This window comes from Hippocampus zosterae, chromosome 2, assembly GCF_025434085.1.
Source record: "Hippocampus zosterae strain Florida chromosome 2, ASM2543408v3, whole genome shotgun sequence".
NCBI lineage: Eukaryota > Metazoa > Chordata > Actinopteri > Syngnathiformes > Syngnathidae > Hippocampus > Hippocampus zosterae.
Window position 1 is genome coordinate 37,668,777 of NC_067452.1, and position 18,264 is coordinate 37,687,040.

Genomic DNA, 18,264 nt, shown 5'->3' on the forward strand with positions numbered 1-18,264 from the left:
GAATCGTCAGAAAAGACATTGATGGGTGAATGCAATGCAATTAGTGTCTCGGTTTTATTACCCTTTAAACCACAGGTGTCAAACTGAAGGCCCGGGGGCCCGAGCCGGCTCACCGCGTCATTTTATATGGCCCGCGAATGCAAACCATGTCTGCCAACTTCCATGATCCTTGCTAAAATCTGGACTAAAATGTCAAATTGTCATATGTGATGAATAGTGTTGACATTTTGCAATAATTTTGTTACCCTATTTACACTCACTTGAAGAATAATTCAACAAACAACAAACAAATAATTGACTGATTTCAAAACTAGTAATCCGTCAGGGGTTTTTTTTTTGTACAATAATAATACGATGAGATGATAAGACATTTATTCAGTTTTTGCAATGCCCCTCCAAGGGAAGACATAACTCCAAAGTGGCCCGCAACAAAACATGAGTTTGACACCCCTGCTTTCAGCAATGGATATTTGAACACAAACAGTGGGGCAACACATGAAGACAGATAATATATAACTAATATTACTCCACCTTACTGACCCTCCTTCTCCGTGTATATCCAATTGTAAAACATGTTTCAAAATTGTTAATTCTTTCAATTCTATTGATTGATGTGATTACTGTACTTGCTGGTTTTATAACGTTATAGAGTGCTATTCGGCGGGCGGGACCTAAAACGGATTAATGGTGTCTTCATTTATTGAGACAAGTGTTCTGAGTTACGAAAGCGGTCACAGAATAAATTCAACTCACATCTCAAGACACCACTGTATAATCATTAGATTTTGTCATATCCATGTTGCAACTGCAGAGATAATATTTGATGAGCAGTGTTGTAGGTTTTCACCCTGGTTGTCCTGTGCGCCCCGCCAGGTGTAAGTACTGCGACCGCTCGTTCAGCATCTCGTCCAACCTGCAACGCCACGTTCGCAACATCCACAACAAGGAGAAACCCTTCAAGTGTCACCTGTGCAACCGCTGTTTCGGTCAGCAAACCAACCTCGACCGCCATCTCAAGAAACACGAGCACGAGAACATTCCTGGTAGGTCTCCCTCTTCATAGAGACTTCATTGGAGTTATTTCGCTTGCCTTGTTAACGGGCTGACTGATGAACGGTACACATTGGCCATTTGGAAAATGTTAAATCTTACCCTTAATAAAATGTTTAATGACTTGAAGGCAAATAAACATAACACGCAAAATGGGAAAGCCACTTCATTCAAGAGTTCGCACTTACTTCTCCATATGTTTGGCCAAAAACAGCCTCTCGACACCCAGCATGGAAGTCATCCACTCAGGTTGTCACTCCAAAGCCATTTTAAAGTGAATAAGTCTTTGAATCGTTTTTTTTTTAAGTTTACGGCACTCTTCGGTTTATATTTCCAAACCAGTTCGTAAAGCCTCAAGAAATGGTCTGAATATGTCATTTTATTCTTCTCATCAAAATCTTGTAAATTGCTGTGACATCAACAGGCGGATTTTTAAAAGATGTATTCATTATTGACTGAACATGCAATTTATACAGAAATTGCTCCGTGCTCCAAGTTTGAAATCTTTGCTGATGGGATGGGAAGATGACTTTCTATCGTAACCCTGATTATTGCCTTCATAGTATTCATATTCATACATTCTCCCTTCTATGTAACATACCAGATGTCTAATAATTATTAAACTAAACATACGCTGTCTAGCTGTGTGCGCATTAACGTGCGTGGATGTGTTTGTCTGCATGCTTTCCCCCCACCAGTGAGCCAACAGTCTGGGATGCTTTCCAACTTAGGAACCACCATCTCCTCGCCAAACTCCGAGCCGGACAATCATGCACTTTTAGATGAGAAGGAGGACTCGTACTTCTCAGAAATCCGAAATTTCATCTCCAACAGTGAGATGAACCAGGCCTCCAGCTCCACGGACAAAAGGTAATTTAAAAAAAAAAACAATCATAATCATGCAGAAAATATTGTGCGACTCGTGTCAAGTACTCGTCACCAGTCGACTGATTATTGTTGCGGTTGTAGTTTACTGCACTATGTCAATAAATGCAGCCAAGTTTTCCACCACTGAAAACCACGGATAATGAAGTATGTAAATAAATATGAAATGAATGCTGAAAGAAACAGCGGCGTATTCAGTTCAAAACGATTGCAGCCCTTTTAAATCAGGGCATGTACTCCTCCTCTCTTTGACATTACTGGCCGTGCACGCGAACGTGCGGTGACTGCTTAATGCACAGTGCCCTCTAGTGTGTCAAAATTGAATGGCAACAAGAATAAAGGCAAACACTGCTGTCGGTGTATTTTAACGCAAATATTTGAGCCAAGGAAACATACCGAGGTAAGAGGGCACTTTATAATGTCAAGCTAAGCATGATAATAGCTCTGAGTTGATTTCTGGCATTTGTCTAGAAAAAAATATTTTGCCCGCTCAACTGTGGGATTTTTTTTTCAACTGACACTGCACAAGCTTGTTACCCACAAGCCAAGGCTACCGAAGCGCTTACTCGAAGAATAAAGAACTTTTCAGGCTTGATTCATTTTGAAGGAGACCATTTTTTTAATTAAAAGAGGATAAGAAGACGGTTCTGTTACTTGACAAATGATAATGCCTGAATACGGTAAAAAATAAAAAGAAACAGTGATGTTGTAGCATTTATGCTAGTAGTGATTCTTCATTGAAGTGTACATTTGCTGAGTCGCTACTGTGTCCAGTGGAGTCGTATTATGTCCTTCCTCTTAATTCACATATTATCAATGTTGGTGATATCTTGCCAAGAAACGATTTTATCCAGGAGGACAAGCAATTAGTGTGCAAGTTCATAGTGACATGCTAACTACTAGCCTGGCACCCACATTGCAGCTATTTCAGTCATTTTGTTGAGAACTAGTTCATTTAAACAACATTGTCATCTGGAAACTCTGAACTTTTTAAACCCTCTCTGACCAAAAAAAAAAAAAAAATTCCCTCTTTTTTATTTTTTTCCTACACAGTCTCACAGTCCATCCCTCCATCGTCATCCCTTTCCTCTCGTCAACACACTTTTAGGCCAGCAGACTCTGTGGCAGTTTAGCTTGGCTACCATCTGGGATCAATACTGAGTCTCATCTACAACAAGACGACCTGACGTTTTAATATCAGTAATTCAGACTAAGTGTTGTGCTTTCCGTCCGCCCACCAGACAGCTCCGTGTTTATTTTCCCCTCCGAGTGACTGAAGCCAAGCGCCAAACACACGCTCATGCATGACTATCTATAATCGCTCCTAACTGCCCTTGCGACCGAGTTTGGGCGCAGTAATACATACCGTACAAGTCATGGCACAGCTTTGAATTTTCAACAAAAAAATAGCTGCCACTCTCCCGAGTAAGAGATGCCGAGTCAGCTCCGGTACTCTCAGACAGCCAATTATTTGACTATTTGAATCCATGCAGTGTTGCGATGGAACAGGAGAGAATAAAAGCTTTGAGCTGCTCCTGCAATGGACTCGGGTCTGGCAATCGGGCCCATAACAGGAGGCCTCAGGTTGAGGTATTTATCCAGGAGATCCTCGGATGATGGAGCTCTTCAACCCCCTTGTCCATCTGCTGTACCCACACCCCCCCACCCGCTAACCCAAACAACCCACTGATGTGTTTAGACTGAATGACAAAACGCAGGGCCCCCCTATGTCAGAGCTACGCTTCTTTCCCTGGACGCAGGCATGGACTTTTTCCCAGCTAAACAGCCTGGCAATTTGATTATAGTGATATTTAATGTAGATAGAAAGAGGAGTCCAAGTCGCCATGTTTACCCCCCCGCAGCATATGACCCAATCCTATCCCCGTGTACGCCTCCCCAGAGGTAATCCTGTCTGATTTGATAAATGTCCATGGTTGCGGCAAAAAAAGGAAAGGGGTAACTTTGCAGTCCCACAGGAAATGATATCATGAGCAATGTCATGTCTGGGGCCGATGAACGGGGGCAGCCGGGGTTCTGGCCGGAGATTACACAGATGGCAGGTCAGAAAAGCGGCGAGTTGATCGGCTATAGTCTTCTTTTATTCTCATATAATATACTGGATTGTTCTACGAATGCAAACTAAAGCAAATGGTGCATCGCCTGTTTCTTTTCCAAGGGTGCATCCAATTCATCGTGTCAAATAAATATTCCTTCGTGCTTCTTTTCCAATTTGGCTTGTCCTGTCAGGGGCCGCCATGGTGTGTCACCCCTTTCAATCAAAGTCTGTCTTCTGCATCAATTTCTCGTGTGCTCCTTCTTGTGTACTTTTTATTGAGTCACTCTTGCCACTTCTTCTAAATCAGTGATTCCCAATATTTATTGGGCTATGGCAGATTTTTCAAGTTTGAAAAATCGCCACCAAACAAAATTCTCACAAAAAAACGATACATCTGCTAATTTCATACTTTTTGCCCTCTATTAGAAGATCATTTATTCATTCTATCTGTCGCCATCAGTTGACGGCATCGATCAGGGATCCCCAAACTTTTTCCTGTGAGGGCCACATAACTTTTCCCTTCTCTGATGGGGGGCCGGTGTCAGTTTGTAACATCAATGACCGTAGGGGAGCTTAAAAAATTTATTGTTTCCCAGAAATCCACACATAACCAAATAACCCTTTCCAGGTTCTATACAGGAAAAAAAAGTCAGGAAACAAATAATAACACTATTAATGAAACAAATAATAACTAAATAACCCTCTCTGAGTTCTTCACAGAAAAAACAGGAAATAAATAATAACTGAACAACTCTCTCTCTTAATAGCCCCTTGAAATCCACAAAAAAAGAGTTCTGCCATCTACGACAACGCCACCTATCTTGTGTTGTTTATGTCTGCTACCGTCTTGTTCACTAATTGATCTGAGACACAACTAAAACACTGAAACATTCTATGGTGTCTAAATAACTTTGTGACCTTGATTTCGACCCTATTTGCGTCATGGCTCATTTTGCCCCCAAGACCACCTTTGTACTTTTTTTTGTACAGCTTCCATGGAAATGTGAATAAAAACAGCATTTCAATTTTTCTGCAGTTGGGGACAATCTAGGAAAAGTCATAAAATTTCAAATTAAAAAATTATCATTTAGGGGTTTTTGGAGGCGTTTTTAACACAGTGACAGGTCATTTTGACCCGAGGACAACAGGAGGGTTTAGAGGACCGGGTCAAATGTGCCCGTGGGCCGGATACGGCCCGCGAGCCGTAGTTTGGGGACCCCTGGCATAGATAGATGGACAAAAGGATACATTATTTGCTATTAATAAATGATTTTCTCACCAATTAAGTAAAATGTTATCATTTCCCGCGGCTCTCGCGACACACTAATGTGTCCCGGCACACTGTTCAAAATACACGCTCATGCATGACTGAAAATTATGACCCCCCCAAAAAAATCCAACAGCCCACATTTAGCCATGGTGCATATCATCTGCATCAAGAACAGCAGCACACAGTGGAGAACCTTTTTTTCCCCCCCTTCTTGAGCTAAAATGTTGAAAAGGGATATATGAGGAAAGCTGGAACAATGACAAAAAAAAAAAAAAAAAAACAGCTGGCAACATTTCAAACGCTTCCTCCTTTTGACGCACGCAGATCCGACCCGGTTGAGGAGGAGCACCCGAGTGGCCGCAGGTTGTCCAACTCCAAACTGGCCCTCCAGGGGCTGGACGAGGAGGAAGAGGAAGCGGAGGGGGACGATGAGGAGGAAGAGGAAGGCAGTCTGACAGAAAAGTCTCACGATGAGGCTCCGGAATCCCTTTCTCCAGCTGCGACCCGCGCCTACGAAGAGGAGGAGGATGAGGAAGAGACGACTCCGTTATCTATGAGCTACGAACACTCTCGCAGGTACCCATTTTATTTTATTCGCTACTGTTAGCAATTTGTAGCCCTTTTTCCACCGCCCTTGTGCTCGTGTCACTTGCGGGCCAGTGCAGAGCTTAGAACCCGTTCTTTCTTTTTCCACCACCGAACTTGGTTCGAGCTCTAGCTCTCTTGCTTGAAGTCGGTGCCGAAGATGGCCCCGATTATTAGTCCGGCCAGACTGTGGCACCAACTACATCCGGGTGCTGGGGGTGGGGTTATCGTGATGATTAACGTTAACGTTGTGTCTCACCGGAAGAGCGATCGGCCAGATAGCGTGCGATCTACAACTCGCAGCCAGACTTGCGATCACTCTACAATGATTAAGAGAGATATATGCCTTTGTCGATTGCATGACCTGACTGTTATATACAACATACAAGTATAATCGATGCTATGCTAAGTGGCCTAGCAGATACTTAGTTGTGTCTCACCGGAAGGGCGATCGGCCAGATAGCGTGCGATCTACAACTCGCAGCCAGACTTGCGATCACTCTACAATGATTAAGAGAGATATAAGCATTTATCGATGGCATGACCCTGACTGTTATATACAACATACAAGTATAATCGATGCTATGCTAAGTGGCCTAGCAGATACTTAGTTGTGTCTCACCGGAAGAGCGATCGGCCAGATAGCGTGCGATCTACAACTCGCAGCCAGACTTGCGATCACTCTACAATGATTAAGAGAGATATAAGCCTTTGTCGATTGCATGACCCTGACTGTTATATACAACATACAAGTATAATCGATGCTATGCTAAGTGGCCTAGCAGATGCTTAGTTGTGTCTCACCGGAAGAGCGATCGGCCAGATAGCGTGCGATCTACAACTCGCAGCCAGACTTGCGATCACTCTATAATGATTAAGAGAGATATAAGCGTTTGTCGATTGCATGACCCTGACTGTTATATACAACAGACAAGTATAATCGATGCTATGCTAAGTGGCCTAGCAGATACTTAGTTGTGTCTCACCGGAAGAGCGATCGGCCAGATAGCGTGCGATCTACAACTCGCAGCCAGACTTGCGATCACTCTACAATGATTAAGAGAGATATAAGCCTTTGTCGATTGCATGACCCTGACTGTTATATACAACATACAAGTATAATCGATGCTATGCTAAGTGGCCTAGCAGATACTTAGTTGTGTCTCACCGGAAGAGCGATCGGCCAGATAGCTTGCGATCTACAACTCGCAGCCAGACTTGCGATCACTCTACAATGATTAAGAGAGATATAAGCGTTTGTTGATTGCATGACCCTGACTGTTATATACAACAGACAAGTATAATCGATGCTATGCTAGGTGGCCTAGCAGATACTTACAGCGCATTGCTATTATTATTATTAGTCCTAGTAATAGTAGTAATGTAATTATTTTTCGCGCAGGCGCTCTTGGACAAACGTTGACGCTTTACGATGACATAGCTCCGATTTGGCTCTATGCCGGTGGTAAAACCAAGTACGTTTTTTGTAAGAACTTGTTAAGCACCAACTAAGCACGGCACCGGCCCAGCCGCCGAACGAGCACAATTTTTTTTTTTGGGGGGGTGGAAAAGGCGTAATATAGTCACAAACCGCAGCTGCTCGACAGTCTTTGCTAATAACACAAATACTAAATCCCCAAAATGTCAGCATAATAATATAACACCATTGAATATAGGACTACAGAAGACAATATAAAAAGTAATGACATTAGGAATATATCAATTAATTTAAAGCGGGGTTTTGCAAAAAAAAAATAAAAAAGACTGCAACAAAATCTAACATTCCAGTCCTAAAAGTGTATTTGTACAACCTACACATATCTAATTACGGTGTTTCTTAATTTAATGTAAACTTAATCCTTGGCAACAATAACTGAAGATTTTTAAGGAGAGGAAAAATGCTAAAAGCTAGCAAAATGCTCCCTACACAAAAAGTGTCTGCTAATAAAAAAATATCTTGGCTAACGATGAACAAGCATATTTTGCCTTGATTTGAGATATTTCATCTTTGTGAGATTTTAGCCTTTTCAGTAAATTTGATACGCGTCTGTTCTCCACTTGTCAGATTGATACCAAAAAAAAAAATCACTAAAAATGTATCAAAAATGGCACAAGTACACAAGTACAGCAGATCAAAGTCTGCAGCATGTGCCCTTCAATTGGCTAGCGACCAATCCAGGGTTGTCTGGCCACCTTCCAGAAAGCACGTGACTCTTCTTCTTGTCTCCCTTTCTCGCTTCTGATTAATTAGTCCTGTCTTTTTCTCTTCCCTTCATTCAACTAAACATCCTCAACCATTTTCATCACCCGGCATCCATTTTCCAATCGCATTCCACTTCTCAATCCATTGACCGATCACATCGATCCACCCCTCCACATCTGGCCCACCTCAACCCCTGGCGTGCAGATGTTTAGAGGAGGAGGGCTCCCTCCTGGACCTCGAAGGTCTATCCAGCTTCCCCAAGGGCCTGGATGGCTTACGTAAAGCGGCCGGCGATGAGCAACATTTTGACGTTAAAGACATATTTAACACCTCGCTAGAGTCGGAGACTTTGAAAGAGACGTTGTATAGGCAGGCTAAAACCCAGGTATGTGAATCCAAGACACGATACGTAAACTGCGGTGGAACCTCTGATGTCGAACGCAATCTGTTCCAGGATGCGGGCAAACTCTTAATTCGTTTTAATTAGTCAAGGAAATCGAATTAATCTGCTCCATGGCTGCGACTATGCATCAAAAATATTACTAACTATAACTGGTATTTTTTTGACATTCTCAGCCATCATGAAAATGGGGAAAAAAATACAAATGCAAAGAGTTAAGTTCCGCTTTCACATTCTTATATATAATAATCATATTTTTCTACTTTGCATTTTTTTTTCTCTGTGGGAGCTGAATTTTTGTGTGACTTTACACAGCTGCTCCTTTTGTTCAGTTTCAAATTAACTTCATTCCCCGTCGGAGGTTCCACTGTGAGTTCTTAACAACGTCAATTAAAAAGCATCACTTGTTTGTCAAACACATGCACACACACACACACACACACACACACTCGTGTTCGTCTTTAAAAAATTACGGTCTGTATAACAGCGTGGTCTGCATGGTGCACGTTTTAGTTCTGTTTTTTGCTAACTGAGCTTAACTGCATGGATGTTCCAACTTCAGTCTGCCTATTCAAGTGTTTGTTTGGTTTTTTTGGTTTTTTATAAGGGGAAGTCAACCTCAAAATTTTCTTGACCATAATATGTTCTATCCACCCCCACTAGTTGAACCACGGTATTCGGATTAATATTACGTTTGCAAAATATGAATTAAGCAGCAAAATCCATCCATTTTTAGCCATTTCAGGGATCAGCCATTTTGCCACTTTCTGCGTCATGGTTCAGGAAACTGGTGAGCCGTGATTGGTCGTTACCTGGGCTCTGAGCTACTCTGATGTCATTTTCACTTGACAGAAGGTGCCAAAATGGATGCCCTCTGAAATGGCAAAATATGGGTGGATTTTGCTGCTTAATTCCTATTCGACAAATGCAATATGAATCAGATTGCCATGTTTAGACTGGTGGAGGAACATATTATTGCAAAGATCATTTTTGGGTTGACTACCCCTTTAAAGACTTTGCACAATATCGATCAGGAGGGCCCCTGAAAACATAAAAGGAAAAATGGTTTTCATTTGTTTCACTTGTTGGATGTTGTTGTTGTTGTGTTTTTGTTTTTTTTTTTGCTTTGTGTTGCGGTCAAAGAACAATTTCAACTCAAAAGTTGAAGTTGGAGAAGGTGGTTTTAAAAGTGCTAGCTAGTTTTTTTTTTTTTTTATCACCGTAAACTCCACCTTTAACACCATATTATCATTATGAAAAAATAAAAATACAAAACTGTTGATCGTATCAAATAAACATTGAATTTGCCTCAATTGAACTTTCTGGAAATGTACTTGTGCTCTCTTGCAGGCTTATGCAATGATGCTGTCTCTCTCCGACAACAACCCTTTGCACACGCCCTCTCAGAACTCTCTGGATGCTTGGCTCAGCATGGGAGGCGGATCGTCCGAGACAAGTAGCTTTCACCCGCTCAACCACATCTAGACAAGAGAGAAATGGAGAGGAGGTCGGTGTGGTGGAAGGAGGGAGGAACAGTACCTTGCATAGAGTAGAGACACAAGTGGAGTGGACACAAGTCGGCATGAAGAACGGAGAATTCAGTGTCACGTACATTCAGTGTGTGTGTGTGTGTGAGTGTGTGTGCGCGAGCGCGTGTGTGAAAGAGAACGTGCGCGAGAGAGAGAAGTGTAGAGACTCCATAAGAAAGCACTGCTAAGTTCCTGTTGATGTGAAGGACATACATGACGAATTCTTTTCGACAGCATTGAATCTTTGTCGATCACCCCCCCTTAAGTGTGCTCCGTCTCACCTAGCCACAGCACAGAGCTGACATTGACGCTCTGTAGACACTTCAATGACTTGTATGTCACGAAAGGCTCTGTGTGTGATGCCTGGAAGAAGAAACAGAAGAAGGAAACAAAAAAAAGTCGCACTGCAGCATTAAGACTGAATGTCCACAAGGGGGTGCTGTTTCTCACAAACTGACACTTTGGCCTCCGGATGGAAACCCCAACAGTGGCCGACCGCAGAATCAAACGGCAACACAACACAGAATGTGAGTGTGGAAATTGAGTTTTATTACACTCAAACCTGATTCTCGTGTGCACAGCAAATGGTGATTTTAGTGTTTATTTCCCAACTTGATCATGCTGGTGATTGTTCAAAATCACACATCATTTCATGTCACTCTTAAATGTTGTTTGCTTACTTTGGGGTTTGTTTTTTTTTCTTCTCTTAGATACCACAGTATTGTTTTGTTGTAGGCACCACCGCGCTAAATTATTAATATAATTATTTTAGAGAAGGACCAAAATTGTATGATAATGTCACACGGTGTACAAAATAACCTAGATGTTCATATAGCAAGGGTGACATGTGCCAAATAACCCCTTAGAAAATGTTTTGTTCTCTGACAATCATTTCATTTCCATTTTTGCTCCAATATATTTTTGATTTCAGAAGCGTGTGTGTATGTATTTATTTTTTGCTTGTTCGCTCATTCTGTATGGGTTGGTGGGTGCGAGAAGAAGAACAAGTCCCTACTCTCTTCTTTCTTCCTTTTTGTTGCTGAAGGAATAAACACCGGTGAGAGATTGAGAATCTCCGGCTTCGGTGTGCCATATTGGAAACAATCCATGAAATGTTGTTTTTATTTATAGTGGAAAGATAGTTGTAGTTTTAGTGGCACCGTAATGTCCTGCCATCTTTATTTTGCCTCTTGCTTCCGTCCCATTTCAACTGTCAAAAGTATTATTACGGGGAGAGCCTTCACTGTTAGTATCACAAAATGACATTCAACAACCACACATTATAATACGAGTGGAATCTGGCAGGAGGTTGAGGACCCACGAAAGAAAAATAAAGAAAATCACTGCCACAACCGGCAGTAGAATTCTGATGGTTGCATTTTTTTAAAAAAAGGTCTTTTAAACAACGGTGGCCATATTCTCTTTTTCTTCTTGTGACGTCAAACGCATTCCATGTAGTCTACAAAGTAGCAGCAGGGCATTGACTTCTTTTGACCTGTAGATAGCTGTAGATAGACATCTCGGGAAGAGGTTTCTCATCATCCTCAACTCGGCCTAATGCTGTACTTTTCAAGCTAGCACTTAATGAAACCACATGGGTCCAAGCCATACATCGATCAGGCTTAGGTCTCGACGACTTACAACTCCCGACAGGAAGGAAAGGAACACTGTGCTTTTCTCTGGCGACACAAGCACTGCTGCGTCATCTCATTTTTTTTTCTAATGATACAAATCTCTCTCTCTCTCTCTCTTGTTTGATAAATCGCTTCATTTATTTACCTTTATAAAATGTAAAGATGTGGGTCGTCTCGATGTAGTGATTCATGTCAAGTCATGGACTACTGTAATAAGAATGCGCTGTGTAAAAGGCATCGAAGGCATTGAAGCATTCCATTGTTCCCACTTCAGAAAGTATTCTGGCAGATGGCCGTCAAGATATTGGAACACGGTTGCTGACCCCTCCCCCCCACCCCCCTCACTGTTACAGGAGACAAAAAAAAAAGATATTGTTTCTTATTAACTGTATAGTATTTTAAAGATGGAACAACAATGGTGCATTTGTCCGAAGGAAGGAGAAAAAAAAAATAATGGAAAAATATGGTTTTAAATGGATGGTGCTTGTTTTGTTTGGATCTGAGTTGTGTACCGCCTATGTTATGTTTATTGAAAACTGACAACAACGGAAAAAAAAAAACAATATTGTGCATGACGTGTTTAGCAGTCATAATTATGTCCATTTGTGAATTGTGTATCAAATCAAAACAACAACAAAAAAAATAGAAAAAAATAAAATAAATTGGTAGATGCACTTATTGTAAATGTGGTTAGGTTTAGTAGGTTTGACTTCAAGTTCTTGACTGCCTTACACATTGGGGCAAGTGGCTCTTAAAGAAATGAAAAAAAAGACTTGTGGGAGAAGACGTAATGAAAAAAAACAACAACAAAGGATTGTAGAATAATATTGAACAATTCTGAAATTGAATTCTTTTGACGCTTGTGATTATTGAAAATGTACTTTAGAGAAATTTCATTGAAAAGACATGACTGATGTTAATTCTGTAGAATAGCAATGTATACCAAATGTAATCTTTCCAATGTTATGAAGAATTTATACATGAAATTGATATGCAATAAAACCTGTGTGCTTTTTAAATGGAATTTCCACCACTTCATTTCTTTTCCCGGTTATAAAACCCCTGTGAGGTTTGCAAAAATCTTAATGTCAGTATTTTAGGGGGCATCTGTGTGGTGTCAAAACGGGCCTAACTTAAGCCAGTGCATGTCTCGTCTCGTGTGTTTGGGGACGTGTTGTACCCCTCTGGGCATTCCAGAACACAGAACTGCCTCACCCCCATCTCATCTGAAAATTTGGGAAGAGAACGTAGCATGCACTCACTTAAAAATAGCAGCATTGTCATTTCCGTGCTGGGGAAATAGTCTAGTTCAGCCTTATGGCACATCTGCAAATTTGGTTGCGAAAGGTTGACAACATTTTATACGACCTAAAAGGAAGTCTGTTGTGTGACACAACTAGTTAAATGTAATTTTGTTGTATTTGATCGAGACGCAGGGAGACAGATTCGGCATGTGTGGTGGATATTAATATATATGGCACCAGTGTTTGGACAATCCCTCTGAACTCTGAATCATTATAGAAATACATTTTTATCTCTTATCGTAAAATCTTGTGCTGGTTTTCCTTAAGGTCGGTTTTACTTTCGTTGTCATCCATCTACAGCAGGGGTGCCCATTAGGTAGATCCTGATCTACCTGTAGATCTAAGACAGGTCCCAAGTAGATCCGAGGAGTGTCGAGAAGAAAAAAAACAAACAACCATTTTTGTCTCTTTATACATGTTGGTAATATATTTTTTGTGTTAATATACACGGCACACTAATCAGTCTTATTTTCACCAAAAAAATATTTAAAAAATAAAATAAAGCAGGTAAATCTTACATTTGTGTGTGTGTGTGCGTGCACGCGCCGGTAAGGATAGATCCCGTGAGGTTACTTGAAAAAAGTAGATCTTCGATCCAAAAAGTTTGGGCACCCCTGATCTACAGGGTGCTTGTCACGTTCTCGAGGGGGCGCGACAATTATCTGAACGGCCAGCGCGCTAGGCGGTCCCCGGACGGTGTCTGTTTTCCTTGAAGTGAATGCAAATAAGGCAAAGCGGCGCTTACGACTGGCCCTTTAAGATGACGTTTAAAGGCGGAAGTGAAGCAAGCACTTCCGCAAACAAAACAATATTGGTGCGCAATGAGTGAGTGTGCTTCAACCAAATAACATTTCCCATTTCCGTTGAGGAATTCCGAGTCCGCCATGCTTCAGCTAAACGACACGGTGGAGCCGGAGAGTCCCGGGGCCGCTGTTCTCCACCCGGCCGAAGTCGAGGAAGGAGTGGAGGTCGCCTTCACGCCGCCGGAGGCCGGGCGGAGCCTGGGACACGGAGTCACAGCAGCCTGCTGCCGGCCGCTGCAAACGCTGACGCCTTTTCACGTGCACAACCCCACCATGCAAGCCAAAGTCAAGGACTATTTTGTGTTCCGGGTACGACGTGATCTCCTTTACTCTTGGATTGGAAACATAAAGAGAGTGTAAGATGTTTATGGCATGATTGATTGGTAATGAAAGCCCACTGGCAGTGGTAGGGAATATCAGTGGAGGACAAATTCTTGGTTCAGTATGTTTTTCAGGTAGAGAAGAGTGTGTGTGTGTGTGTGGGGGGGGGGGGGTAGTGGTGAGGATAATGTTGATGAGGCTGACCCACGATGTTTTACATGCTGATATCAGCCAGGTACCATCGAGCAGGCAGTCAGCGACATCCGGACTGTGGCTCTTCCATCTGAGGATGGAGAGGTGCTAAGCGTCTGGCTTCTGGCTCAGTAAGTCCCATTTTTATCTTGAACTATGTCTTCATCATAACCAGATCTTCCCTAGCATTTGTTTCATGCCTGAGAAGCTGAAATGTTAAATATTTCCAAATGAAATACCAATGCAGTTTTGCATGAATGAGGAAAATGAGGTTGAAACACTCCGGCCACTTCATTAGGTACATTAACAGTGCATAAAAGCAATGATTCCCAAATACTGTTCAATGGCGCATTGCTGTGTCATAAGGTCATCAGGTGTGCTGCGGAAATGTACCCAACTTCACTGAATTGGTCCAAATATTTTTCGTTGACTACAAATAAAGTGTCTTTGTTCATCAATCTTTTATATAATTAATATATAAACCTGTATCTTGTGTTTATTACCTTCATTTGAACGAGTAAGGACTGGTAAGTGTGTTGCTGTTTGTCTGTCAAGTGGTGCATTATCATGTCGAACTCAGCTGCCAATCATGTGTGCAGGATTGACCACTGGAATAACGAGAAGGAGAGACTTGTCCTCATAACAGACAGGTAAATCCAAAAGCACATATCAATGAGCTTTCAACTCTCTTTTCTAAAAGGACATCATGCATTTTTTTCCCCCACGATTTAAAATATTTTCCCGGGTGTCTTAAACACATTTATGACACGGTTTTATTCAAATCCCTTAAGGATAAAGAACTGGAGACATTTTAACGGCTATTTCTTGCTGTGGTGAAGTTGCTTTGTTCTAGTGCACTGATGTCCAACTCAAGGCCCGGGGGCCAGATCCGGCCCGCCACATAATTTTATGTGGGTCCATTCCATTGCATTGCCGCTGAATGACGCAGCATTTCGGGGTTTTTTTGGGGTGGGGGGGTATATTTTTTCCTATCCTATGTTGCCCTTTAAAGAACTGTTGATTTGCTTTGCGTGCGCAGGTCCTTGCTGGTGTGCAAGTACGACTTCATCAACTTGCTGTGTCAGCAGGTCGTGAGAATTTCGCTCAACGCCGTCGACACCATCTCAGTGGGCGAGTTTGAGTTCCCGCCCAAATCCCTCAACAAGTACGCATGGCTCATTTGACCCTTTATCAAATTTTTCCGTTTTACCGGCATGTGTGATCCTCATACTTGCCCCCCCTCCCCCATTGCCGCGTAATTGTTCTCAAATTTTAATCAAGTGTAAGTGAAGTTTGAAAAAAATTGCACAGAAATGTCAAGAAACAAGGAAGACTTATCTGCAACTTCATATTATCACATTGACTCCGCTTTACAGTAACAAGACAACAAAATCTGAAAAACTGAGCAGAGGACTCATGGCGAGTGGGTTTTTTTCCGCTTGTTTTCTGTAAACCTTCAAAAATGACTTGAGCAATTATGTTACAAGGCTAATAATTTGCTCAGTGAAGACTCTGGATTTACAAATCCAATGTCTGCATTGTTTTTTTGTTTTTTTTACAGGAGAGAAGGTGTTGGGGTTCGTGTCCAGTGGGACAAATGTCCCCGGGCCTCCTTCTTAAACCGCTGGAACCCGTGGTCCACAGATATGCCCTACGCCACCTTCACGGAGCACCCCATGGCCCACGCTGACGAGAAGGTGGCCTCCCTCTGCCAGGTAATTCCTTTGGACTGGATTTAATTGGATTCATTTTTGGGCTGGTAGTCTCTCCCTAGCCTTGTTGCCACCATGTAGCTCCGCCTTGGTTGTCATGACATAACAAAAGCCGTACTCTCCTGTTCAGGATTTATCAGTGTTGAAAATGGCTGGATGGATGACGTCACAGTGCAACCTAATGCAGTATAATATAATATTTTGTTGTTTTTTGAAGAAGGGTGTCTATGCTCTATGCAAGGTACTTGTGATTCGCCTCTCGGGCCATGAGGCGTTCCAATATTCATTCATTCTTCCGAGCCGCTCGATCCTCACTAGGGTCGCAGGGGGTGCTGGAGCCTATCCCAGCTGTCTTCGGGCAGTAGGCGGGGGACACCCTGAACCGGTTGCCAGCCAATCACAGGGCACACAGAGACTAACACCCACCCGCACTCTTACTCACACCTAGTGTTCAATCAGCCTGCCGCGCATGTTTTTGGAACGTGGGAGGAAACCGGAGCACCCGGAGAAAACCCACACAGGCCCGGGGAGAACATGCAAACTCCACACAGGGAGGCCGGAGCTGGAATCGAACCCGGTACCTCTGCACTGTGAAGCCGACGTGCTAACCACTGGACTACCGGGCCGCCCTCGTTCCAATAGTTTTATGTAAATATGAATCACCCAGAAAAAGTGTTGACCAGTCGGGCGCTCACTCACTATGCTGATGCTTGCCGACAAAAGCAAACGTCCTTGGATCAGTTCTTTACAAAACGGCAAGCAAAAACCATTTCTGAGAGAGAACGTGGGACAAAAGAGGACAAAAAAAACGATGAAGAGGCAGTTAAAAGTGAAATGATCACCATTTTCATTCTTTATACTATTTTTGTTTTTTTACATTATGCACAATTCTCATTTATTGCGCAATAATCTAATTCTAACATGCACTTGTTACATATTTTGATGCATTTTTATGCTTTATAAAACATTTATGTCTGAATTTTGGGGGGTCTTGGAACGGATTAGGGCATTTACATGGAAAACATGTCTTGACTTACAAAATTTTCTAGTTAAGAAATTTCTTCCAGAACCAATTAATTTCATAAGTAAGAGGTACCACTGTAATCTCATTTAGTTGCTTTTTTTTTGTTTCTTTTTTGCTATTTACGGCAAATCGCAGTGGTTTGCCTATGTATTTATTTGTGCTCGTATGTACAGCTGGACAACTTTCGGACCCAACTGGTGCAGGCGGTGAAGAGAGCCCAAAAGGAGCACCCCATCCCCGGTCGGGCCAACGGAGTCCTGATTCTGGAGAGACCCCTCCTCATCGAGACCTACCTGGGCATCATGTCCTTCATCAACAATGAGGCCAAGTTGGGCTATTCCATGACCCGAGGCAAGATTGGTTTTTAGAGACAGTGGCTCCAAACGGGAGCAGCCTTGGGTTTTTTTTTCTTCTTCTTGTGTTTGCAGCTCAGAGCTCGTAAAAATGATACTCCGCAAGTTGTTTGTAGCAGACAGGTGGTCAGCCAGCTGAAGACTCGCATGGACTGTCTCTTCATTTGTTCTAAACACCCCAGCCCCCGTTCCTTTCGAGAGCTGCCATACTTGCATGGGCCCCTCAACTGTACAGGTATGTGACAAATGTCGATGAGGAAAAACGACAACAGCGTTTGCGTCTGCCTTTTTGTTTTCTTCTTCTGTATTTGTCCTCAAATGGGTGTGCTGCAGTCTTCTGCTCCTTATTTGGGCGTTAACTGTTACAAAACGGCGTTCAGTGCCAAAGATGTGTCGTGGCTGTGTGCCTGCGGTGATGAGTACTGTATGTTCAATGAAATGAAGCGATCATGAGACCACCGGGTGGGTTCGTGGGAAGGGAACGAGAGTCGTCCTGAATGTCAAGTCGTCACATGATTAAGTGGGATAAAGCCTGGCTCATAGGGGAATCGATCATGATTTGCTCTTTCTTAACCACTCCGCTTGTTTACTGAGGAAAAGAAGAAAATATTCTTCACGCTGGGAAAAATAAAGAAGCCAAGGTCACCTTTTGTCTCCTTTTTGGCCAGTGTTGTTGCTTTTTGACTGCGTTCACATTCAGAGCTGCTTTTACGTTGTGAGAGTTGTTCAAGCAAAAAATGGGACTGTTTTTTTTGTTGTTGTTTTTTTTTTAATCGATATCTTGATTCTTGTCCAGGGATGCGACCAAACGAAGTTGTGCAGTATTCAGATTTGTTTGCACATTTGGCAGCAATATCATATGCAGTAGAGCAGGGGTGCCCATTACGTCGATCGCGAGGGGTGTAGAGAAAAAAAAAACTGGGTTTTCTCCGGGTGCTCCGGT

General features: G+C 42.5%; 2 protein-coding genes across 12 annotated transcripts in view; both read left to right on the forward strand.

Moving 5' to 3' along the window:
* The window catches only part of prdm16 (PR domain containing 16), a 219,485-nt gene extending 209,040 nt beyond the window's left edge, over positions 1-10,445 (forward strand). For 6 of the 11 annotated variants that reach the window (XM_052059146.1, XM_052059145.1, XM_052059147.1 and 3 more), the window contains 5 exons: positions 874-1,043; positions 1,749-1,920; positions 5,586-5,837; positions 8,254-8,434; positions 9,800-10,445. In XM_052059146.1, the coding sequence (XP_051915106.1) occupies positions 874-1,043; positions 1,749-1,920; positions 5,586-5,837; positions 8,254-8,434; positions 9,800-9,934 (910 nt within the window). In that variant the 3' untranslated portion in view covers positions 9,935-10,445. The remainder of the gene's footprint in view (positions 1-873; positions 1,044-1,748; positions 1,921-5,585; positions 5,838-8,253; positions 8,435-9,799) is intronic. The other 5 variants (XM_052059150.1, XM_052059149.1, XM_052059155.1 and 2 more) reach the window with 2 other exon arrangements.
* A 3,204-nt stretch (positions 10,446-13,649) lies between these two features.
* tprg1l (tumor protein p63 regulated 1-like) lies at positions 13,650-17,966 on the forward strand. The gene is made up of 6 exons (XM_052059306.1): positions 13,650-14,028; positions 14,272-14,363; positions 14,832-14,882; positions 15,272-15,397; positions 15,794-15,947; positions 17,142-17,966. The coding sequence occupies exons 1-6, from the start codon at positions 13,801-13,803 to the stop codon at positions 17,334-17,336; spliced, it is 846 nt and encodes a 281-aa protein (XP_051915266.1). The 5' UTR covers positions 13,650-13,800; the 3' UTR covers positions 17,337-17,966.
* The last annotated feature ends 298 nt before the right edge of the window (positions 17,967-18,264 follow it).